This window comes from Phalangium opilio, unplaced genomic scaffold (genome assembly GCF_054372755.1).
Source record: "Phalangium opilio isolate 3A_F unplaced genomic scaffold, DU_Popi_V2 ptg000209l_1, whole genome shotgun sequence".
NCBI classification, from domain to species: Eukaryota; Metazoa; Arthropoda; class Arachnida; order Opiliones; family Phalangiidae; genus Phalangium; species Phalangium opilio.
In genome coordinates, this window is record NW_028324217.1 from 16,237,242 (window position 1) to 16,247,231 (window position 9,990).

General features: G+C 34.1%; 1 protein-coding gene across 2 annotated transcripts; it reads right to left on the reverse strand.

Moving 5' to 3' along the window:
• Positions 1 to 792: 792 nt before the first annotated feature.
• LOC149620862 (proton-coupled folate transporter-like) lies at positions 793 to 5,834 on the reverse strand. 2 transcript variants are annotated; one of them, XM_089854190.1, is made up of 5 exons: positions 4,933 to 5,834; positions 3,664 to 3,903; positions 3,513 to 3,596; positions 1,339 to 1,495; positions 793 to 998 (listed from the first exon to the last, which is right to left on the reverse strand). In XM_089854190.1, exons 1-5 carry the CDS (start codon positions 5,801 to 5,803, stop codon positions 875 to 877), a joined length of 1,476 nt encoding a protein of 491 aa, XP_089710316.1. In that variant the 5' UTR covers positions 5,804 to 5,834; the 3' UTR covers positions 793 to 874. The 2 variants fall into 2 exon arrangements, with proteins under 2 accessions (XP_089710316.1, XP_089710317.1); XM_089854191.1 differs by lacking the exon at positions 1,339 to 1,495 and having other exon boundaries at positions 808 to 998.
• Between the last annotated feature and the right edge of the window lie 4,156 nt (positions 5,835 to 9,990).

Genomic DNA, 9,990 nt, shown 5'->3' on the forward strand with positions numbered 1-9,990 from the left:
AACAAAAATGGGAAGCTCCTCTCAGAAACAATAATTTCTTTTCTCTGTATATGAAATGAAAATATGGATAATATTGCGCTCCTTCTTTAATTGTATGAATCCTTGCCTGTCTATTAATATTTTACGTAGGAGTAATACGTTTTTAGCGAAGTCTTGAGAGGATAAACATAAGCGAGATTGTTTCGAAAAAAAAATACTGCTTCCACTAATGGGTTTATACTCCTTGTTACTGTTGTATAGAGTAATCATGATAAAAGCTTAAAAAACTACGAGAGGACAGACCTTTTTTATCCTCTTGCTTTATTCTTAATAAGAATATAAAACATTTATTTTGTATCAAAAAATATTTTTTGGTGCTAAGATTGGTTTAAAAAAATCCAAACGGTTAGGCATTGGTAAAAAAGACAAATGATATTTTTCAAATCTAATGAGATAACGCCCACCTAGTTGAAAATTGCCCTTTTTTATTCGCGGGAGCCATTCTCAATGGGAATTTCGATGCTATTAGGTTGTCAATTAAACTACCGGTATATTATTGTTGTTTTGAAATTGGATATTAAGTCAAATTAAGTGGTTGTAAAGAGCTAGCAGGTTTTTGCCGCTTCTTTTTGTGAGTATTTGATTTTTGTATGTAAAATGGAGGAATATAATGTTGAGAGTAAGGATGAAATGCGGAAGCGCAAAGCGCGGGAAAGGATGAGGGCATAAAGGTCGACGTTTTCATTGGATACTTAAGGTTATAATCTTCTCGACACGGAGAGGTAATATTTTGGTTTTCCCAACTTGTTTTTTATTGAATGAGGAAAATCCGAATTTTTATACACTTTTATATTATATATTCAATAAAAAAATATAAATAACTACAAAAAACATTTCAAGCATTTGTTTTTTCAGGTGATGAACTCAATGAATCGGATTGTGTCTTCATATCTACATGATTTTCAATAGACTCCGTCTGATTCTCGAATGGCGCACTATCTGCCCGTAGTGAAATCCATCTTTAAGTAATAAATATATATATTGTTATTATTTTTCAACTTAATATCTTGTCAAATTTGCCAGTTATTTGAAAAAATATTTTCTCCCCTCTAAAGAGTGACACAATTTCAGTTTTGATTTATAATTTTCAAACTGATTAATTAAGATGGCTATGAAGTATGAACTAATTGTGACGTTGGTTGAATTGTACAGACTAAATAAGAAAAAAATATTTAAAACCCAGTAGTTAACATAGTCAATTGTGTAATAGTTCTCGCTGTATATTTCTGAAACCCTAGGACTAAAAAGCGATGGAAACTTTATCCTTATTTACGCTTTAATAAATAAACATGGCCTTACATAAAAACTCCCATAGTTCCAAATAGAAGCATTGATGCTACTAGAAATGTTAATCCAGGAAAGAAACCGACTGAAAAGTTGTACAATTGGGTAAATACCGTCATGGCTATGACAGGTGTTATACTCTCGCATAATATCATCACAGAAAATACCCGTCCTGTAAGTAAAATCCATTGTTTATTATTAACACAATTAGGGTAAAAACTAAAAATTAAAATGTAAAATAGTTTAAAAATTTAAATGTAAAATAGTTTAATAATTTAAATGTAAAATAGTTTAATAATTTAAATGTAAAATAGTTTAATAATTTAAATGTAAAATAGTTTAATAATTTAAATGTAGAATATAGTTTAATAATTTAAATGTAGAATATAGTTTAATGATTAAAATGTAGAATAGTTTTATAACTAAAACGCAAAAGAGTTTATTAATTAAAACGTAAAATAGCTTAATAATTAAAACGTAGAATAGTTTTTAAAATGTAAAATAATTTAATAATTAAAATGTAGAATAGTTTAATAATTAAAATGTAAAATAGTTTAATAAATAAAATGTAAAATATTTTATTTTGTAAAGACTTTTTAGGATATTTTAGTAATAATTTACGTTGCCGTAGAATACGTTCGAACCAAAGTGATAGGGTGTGCGAACAGTAATTTTTGAGGAAACCCAATTAGATTAAGCGAATATTCTGCGAATAATTCAAAAATTGCTCGATTAATCGAAAATATCTAAGCCAATCGAATAGAAAGCGATTAATTGACAAAAATTCGATGAAACGTCTTTCAAAACTAATAATGTAATCGAATATTTATAAGATTTTTAAATTATTTAGTGATAAATGTGTGATTAAAGCTGGTTTGTTAAGGCTAGTACCTGTCTCCAACAATTTAATTCAGAGTCGGCCAAATTATTGTCCTAATTTTCCTTCAAATAGGCATTACTATCCATTTTTTCTGTGCATTTAGCCTTTCTTAAACTATAAGTTGAACAATCGCGACTTTTGTTGAAATACTGCTTTTCTAAACCTTCGGTAACTAACCAAACCACTAACAATGTCTACAGAAGATAAAATCAGAAATCAAACTGAAAACAAAGCAACTTTGGATGCGGGAAGTAACGTGGAAAAGGAAACTGTAGGCTGACTGAAGCATGGGAAAATCAGGAAAACTCTGTTTAACTTGTAAGCTGCTTCTATAACAAAACATTTAGAGACCACCTCAAATATTTGATAATTTGACTATTTCTATGTTGAATTTTTAAATAGTGTTCGAATTCTCTTCGATTTTTCGAAGTCTCCGCTCAATTAATAGTTTAAAAATTCAATAAGTGACCATTCGCCAATTTATAAAATTTCCACTCGATTAATCGAACCGAAACAGGCGAATAATACTAGAATTTTCGCACAGTCCTACTATTGGTCAATATGCAAGAATATATTTACATAAAAAGCTTATTCTAATTGAATCACGAACTAAATCGGGAATTTTGGATTTACTTCTCAAGCTTTAATTTTTATTCTTATTTTTAAGCTAGCAATCGCTCCCGAAGTTCACCGGGCGTGACAATGTTTAAATTGAGTGATAACCACTAAATTTCGATCTTTATAATCAAATTAAGATACGGAACGCAATATGGATAGATATGTGAGTCGGTAATTTACCGTCCGTAAATTACCGATTTATATCTTACCGTAATTTTACCGGTAAATTACCGATTTATATCTTACCGTAATTTTACCGGTAAATTACCGATTTATATATTACCGTAATTTTACCGGTAAATTACCGATTTATATCTTACCGTAATTTTACCGGTAAATTACAAAATTACCGCGGAAATAAGTCTGTTAAAACATAAAGTACCATGAATTACGGTAATTTTGGTAATTTCAAAATTTTAATCGGTAATTTACCAGTAATTTTTCGCTCATTTACACGGTAAATTACCATTTTTAAAAATTTCGGTAATTTCACATCTTTAAATATAGGAGAGCTGTGAATATAAAAAAAAACTAAGTTTTCCATTGCATTCAAGAAAGAGAATAGGAAATACTATTTCTGAGAATTTTTTTAAAACAGTAGATCGCAAAAATTTAAATGAATTCAGCTTCAAGTTTTAAAATTATTTGTGTCTCAAACCTTTAAAGAATAAAATAAAATTTCTACACTTACCAATCTCTTCTTTTGGCACCAATTTTGATAAACGGGCCTTAATCCCAATGGTCGCTAACCCGCTTAGTAAACCAGTCACGTTTGCTAACATTAGGAAGAAAAACGCTTATTAGAATTATTAAGCTGGAATGCCAGTAACGTTTTTACGAACCGAAATAATACATCCATTCTTTAAAAGCGAAAGCTTTCTGAAAGGACAATGCCATAGACGAGACCTCCCCGATTAAAGACAGGGTAATGTCCGAAACGTTGAATTTGGTGGTTAGCAAAGGCACACTGACCAGGATGGCGATACCTTTGCTGATGTGACAAATCATGCTTACAATGGATAGTTTGTAATTGCTCCAGTTGTACATTTTTGAGACGAAAAAGAATTCGATCGAATGAGTTCCTTGCAATATCAAAATAAAGCACTTGAGATTAAAATTTATGGAAAAATTTGTTGTATTTCCATTGGTTTTGTAAGGATATGAATAACAAGAGTTTGAGCCAGAGAAAGATTTAATTTTAGAAGTACGAATGGAGAACGGTTAACCTTTACTTCAGTCCTACCAGGAATACATGGATTTACTACTTGGAATCTTTATGAGGTCATTTTATGGGCCTGGGTGCTTGACTGAAAGAGGAGGAGGCGTACAAACCGTCACCGTTGACGTCATGCATAATTTATTTGATCTTAAAAACCACGTGACACTGACGTATTTTGTGACTTTCGCGACCTATGCGCGGTGAACCCGATTGTAAACATGATACGTCGTCTGAACGAGTAGACCTAGGATTACGTTCCAATAAAAAAAGCCGATAATACTTGGAGACTTCTTTCAGTTAAGAACTTAAGAACTCGATATTAATATTCTCACAGGGTGGAGTAACAATTTAATTCCTTCCACTCTTCACCAAAGTTAAGTTATACAAAAACAAAACATCAGTTGTTCTCACACTTCCCGACCATTTCCGAGCCGAAACTGATGCAGACGACAGCTTAAAAGGTCATGATCTCGATCTGTCCCACACATTCGCGGAGGGGCAGGCGGTTTAAAAGTTTTTGGCGCTTCCCCTCACATCAGTCAATCAGATATTTGTGTGGGGTCTATGGCCTCTTAAAGATTCCAAGTAGTAAATATATGTATTCCTGGTCCTACTCATAACCCAGTTAAGAGCCCCTCTCTCCAACACGTAACAAAAAGTTTAAATTATCTTATTGGCTCACTTAAACTACGTTTTGATGTTGTTGCTGACGGGGACGCGATAAAAAGTAATTCCTTTTCACCTCTGTCGCTATGACCCGCCTCTCCTTTCATACCCCCCGTCCCGTGGAAGTGGTTTCGGGACTGTGAGGCACCCAGATTACTCTGTTCTCCATTCCTACTTCTAAAATTAAATTATACTTAGTGGGTGTGGAGAAAATTATACGGTTTACCCATTTTGTTCAGGATGCTGCAACACATGGCAAAGAAAATTAGCCACATCTCCTTTCTCGTAGTTCCTCCTCTGTCTTTGAGGCAAGTCTTAACATTTGCTTTAACGTTTTCAATCGAAAACAAAGACGACATGGACTCTTTAAATTTTGACAGCTTTTTCTTCCTCTTTTCCTTTAAACGCACGACTAAGAAAAGCGTTCCCAAGATTGTAGCTGTGAGGCTAGTCAAGAACACTGGTAAATAACCACTATGTTCGTAAATAGCACCACATATTGCTGTAACAATGGGCCCTGCAAATATAAATACGACTTCCAACATGGCAAAGCGAAGCACCCTCGTGTTGGCGTCACTATCATCAGCCAAGTAACTCATGCAGCAGGTCATTATGACCATCACGCCGCCAAATAGTCCAGCGGGAATTGATGGCAGAAGTAAATATACCATGGGTAAGTCGAAATCAACGAGATTCCAAATCAGTCCCAAATTTTCTAATATAATTCCAACTGACGCAATTACGAGAGGGATTTTTCTTCCATAAGAGTCCGACCATGAACTGAGGAAGATGCTGGTGAATATGGATGGAACGAGGCCAATCATTAGCGCTCCCATGTGGAAATTGTTAGCAACTCTCTGAACGTCATTTTCATAGTCCGAGTAATTGTGGAGGTTGTCGCATATAGATCGGTTTAAACCAAGCTGGACTAAACACGCTTTGTCCTTGAATAAAGACTGGTTTATTATACCACGACCCGCAAAAGTAAACATGAACAACATTAAATACGGCTCGACAACAGCGTTTTTCAAATACGTTACGACAAATCCGCACGTTATTTTAGGTTTAGTTTCTACCACATCAGCAGTTTTCTCCATGTTCAAGTACTATAATTGGTAAAGTAAAATGAAATGGAAAACCAATTAAAAATATTTAAAATATATCCCACAGAAAAAATATAAACTATAAATATATTGGAGATAATGTTGAAATGTGATGGTATTTATTGACATTTGGAAATAAGCATTTATGATTTTCCTTGAAAAATTAACGTTACATTCATCTAAAGTTTTAATATATATCTATTTCTTATTATCCTGAATTCTTATATTGTTCTATTTTCCTTATGTTTTACAATCTACTATTTTGTGCGGTAATTTAATATTGTCCATCATTTGTTATCACAATTATCAAGGACAGCGTTATTTTTGGAACTTTCGTCTTACTACAATAGCTGTTTCATGGCAGTAAATGAGCGGAAGACGCATTTATCGAATCGGATGTAAAAATGTGTTATAGATTTCCTACTTTAGGGTATTGAAGGTCTTTCTCAAGATATGAACCCGCAAAATTCTAATTAGAACGAAAGCCTCCTGAATACAGCCAACAATATTTGTAAGAATTTTTTAAATATGAGGTTACAAAATATGGGGTTACATCGGACATCTCTTGATTAACTAAAACGCGCAAAAATATAGTTTATTGACTAGAGCTCGGCATTATCTATCCATTATCCACATTATTTTATCTTTATCCATACTCGAAAATTATCCACAGAACTTACATGTTAAAGCGTATTATAATCCACAACTTAGTTTATTAATAATCGGTTATCCACCAATTTGTGGATAATGGATAGAAAATGCCGAGCTCTAGTTTATTCGTAAAGATTTCATTAAGAGTGATAACAAACTGTGGATTTTTTAAGCAATTCACTCCGCCTCTTCAATAAGAACAATTTTTACTATATTAACGCTACAACATAAAACATGATAACAGAAAAACAAATTTTTGTTCTTAATGTGTTTTTTCAGTAAATTTTATCACTTTAAAGCGTGATCTTATAAAGTATGCACAGGAATTGTCTCTCCAGTATTTTAATCTTAACCTAATGGGATAGCTTTAGAAAAATCAAAGCTATTTCATACTAAAAAAATACGGTATTTCTCAAAATTGTATTCTTGCTAAAAATTTTAACAGTAATTCGTAAAATAAACTTACTTTCGATATTCGATACAGATTTCTTAAATTTCACCGCTGTCCGAAATATTTCTCGACCTAATTTTTGTGTTTCGAGGGCATTTTTGATTCTCTAAACACTAGTTTCATCAGTGCAGAGGACTGAATAAACACACCTAGTCTCAAGCGCCGAACAATTGACAGGAAAATCCCATTCTTCTTGTAGTGAAGTAAATTGCAGCTTGGTAAATATTTATTCAAACGTCTACGTTTAACATTACCGTCAGAAGTCAGTCATACTTTTATGCTATAGGAAAAATCCTTCATATTCTTTATGAAAATAATATTTTAAGAGAAATATACACTTTTAAAAAATCGGAGGTAAAATATAGTCTGGTGTTTGATCATCTTGTTTTCTTAAGACGGAACATTTGGTATATGCAAAAAGAGCAAATCAGCTACGAATAATTAACTCAAAAGTAGTTCATTGGGTTTTGCCCTATGCAGTTCTTAATAGCATGTTTGACCCATAGGCATTAGAACACTATTAATAACATAGTCTAGCTGGTGCAAGGGGGGTGGTCTAGCGATATTCTGAGACAAAAATTTCAATGCCACCCCTTCGCGTGTGTTATAGGCTTTTTGATACGTGGCGCCCCTATCGGCGAACGAAGAAGCTATTAAATTTGAACCAGAAATAAATACCGTAATGTTTCATCTTGCAAATGTTTTAATTCTGTGTTAATAAACATATCTGCATCCTACAAACTCTTTTCCTTCCATTAAATAATACGGAAATTAATAGAAATTAATCAAATATAAAACGTCCCCGGCGGGATTCCAACCCGCGTTGTCTCCCTCCAAAGTACTGACCGCGCTCGAAACTGCTTAACTTCGAGTATTAACATGGGGTTAGTAATATTTTATCTTACCTCGCGGCGTGTAGATGGCGTCACAAGCAACTCACCCTATCACACACGCGAAGGGTTGCTTCCATTGAGCCCGACTCAACGCTGAAAATTCAACTGTTCCTCTATGGTTTGACCTCTATGTCGCATTGTTCTTTTTAGGCTTTTTCACTCCAGTTGAAGAATGAAACGTGATCGTTAGTTGTTATCTCCTCATGAAAATGCAATAGTTTTGGGGAACTCATAAGGGAAAAATAAATGACGATCCCCCACCCGGAGAAAAATAGTCCCACATCTATCATAGCTGCGGTAAAGATCTTTGAGTCGAAGCTCACTAGAAAATAACTACGAATATGCATCAATGACCTCGGAACGTGGTCCATATAAAGACTAACCCAACCGAGTTGCTCAACTAACGTCGCCCTACTTTTAGCGAGACTTATTAGAATGTAAACCCAAAACGATGACGCTATAACGGGCGTCAAAAGTTGAATAATAATGTGCCAATAGACGAAGATGGACATCTGTGTCATAATGGTCTTCAATAGTAAAACGTTAACAAAAAGATGCAATTGAAACAACCAAAAATACATTCTTAGTACTAGGACCAATGTTTCATCGCAATTTTTAATCATGAGTCGTAGTTCTTTATAGCGAGTTTCGACCTTTCGTTTCCCGGCTAAACACCCACACTTGTAACTCTCTAACGAATCTTTTGTTTCTTCGTTTTGTACCAATTCGCAAACTATTAGGTAAGTTAGGACACCCTGATACAAAATAGCCAATGCCTCAACAAAACTATCTGCCACCAGTAACACCGCCATTGTGATTCGAGCCAGTTTTAAATGGTTTAGCATTATTCGACTTCCGTACATAGCTTGTTTAATGAAACTTATCAAGTCATGGTTTTTGAAGTCGTAGAAGACGAGGTGTATTTGATAACTTAAATTCGCTAAACATGCAAATAAACTGGCCATGATCACAAGAACTACAATATTTGGACATTGAATCGGTTTTTTCAAGCCATATTTTACTACTTGGGTTATTTTAGCTCTAAATGTGGATCTGAAAGCTAGGGAATTAGTGAAGTATGTGGTTGTAGCGACTCGAAGTAAGCTCGCAAAGTGGCTTTCAAAATCGTTATTGCATTCTACGTTTTTCAAACGGCAGTAGAATACTTCGTTTGCAATTTGGATACAGTGAAAGTAGACTATAATTAGGGTCAGGTATTTTAGGACCTTGATGGTTCGGTTGTCTTCGAGAAGACCCATGTAGCTCAAGCAGTCGGGTAAAAATTGGAAACCTTGATACTGATTGTGTTCACCTTCTAAGCCGGATTCTTCAGTGCATGAACCGCAATTTTACAATATTTCCAATTCTGGGTTTTCTTGGGTTTCTGTGAAAGAAGGATATGTTTTGTTGAAAATGTTGGTGTTGTTGAACATAATCATGGCTAATGTTCGTCATGATAGGAAAGATCATATTACTTTTGTTTAAGATTTTAATTAGGATGCACTTCTATTCGAGACGCGATTAAGAGGTTTTTCAAATATAATTAATATTAAATAGTTTAATGATCATTAATTTTACTTAATTCTAGTTAAATCGCTTTAAGAAAGTTTATTCCTAAAATCATTTTAAACGTAGCTCTTGTTGACGTTTGAATTCAGGCGTACGCCTCTTTAGCAATTTTTGAAAATTGAGGGTATAAGACGATTGATTCACAATGAAAGATGAGAAAACTCGCATATTCATGAACCTTCGGTGGAATCCCTAACATTGGTAGGTTACAAGTTTCTCATAACCCTAGCCGATCGCCGCGTACTTATTAATCCTAACGATGATAATGGAGTAGAAGCCAATATTGATTTCTACGAACACGTTTGCTCTGATTTTCCAACTGCGAACGCGGTGACAGACACACAGACACGTCCAGTGTAATACCTCTCCGTGACGTCGAAGTCACTCGGAGAGGTAATACTTGAAGCATTGCGTAGTTGCTAATATTATATTTTCATTTAGCGGAAATCGTGAATAGCAGAAAATAGGCTTAAGTAGTTTCAAAATATTTTTCACCTGTATCTTTACTCTCAGTCCTTTCGGTTGTTATTGAGTCACCTTCAGCCATCTTGAATAGCTAGGTTGCTAGGAGCGTTCTTGTAAAATAAAGCTCCTCCGAAGCCTTTCGACCTGAATTC

What these genes read in the sequence shown, in the direction of transcription:
- LOC149620862 (XM_089854190.1), bottom strand. Translation starts at nt 5,803, where the DNA reads ATGGAGAAAACTGCTGATGTGGTAGAAACTAAACCTAAAATAACGTGC. An exon ending in CAGCATCCTGAACAAAATGG is followed by an intron (nt 3,904 to 4,932) that starts GTAAACCGTATA and finishes TGATATTGCAAG; the next exon opens with GAACTCATTCGATCGAATTC. An exon ending in AGAATGGATGTATTATTTCG is followed by an intron (nt 3,597 to 3,663) that starts GTTCGTAAAAAC and finishes TCCTAATGTTAG; the next exon opens with CAAACGTGACTGGTTTACTA.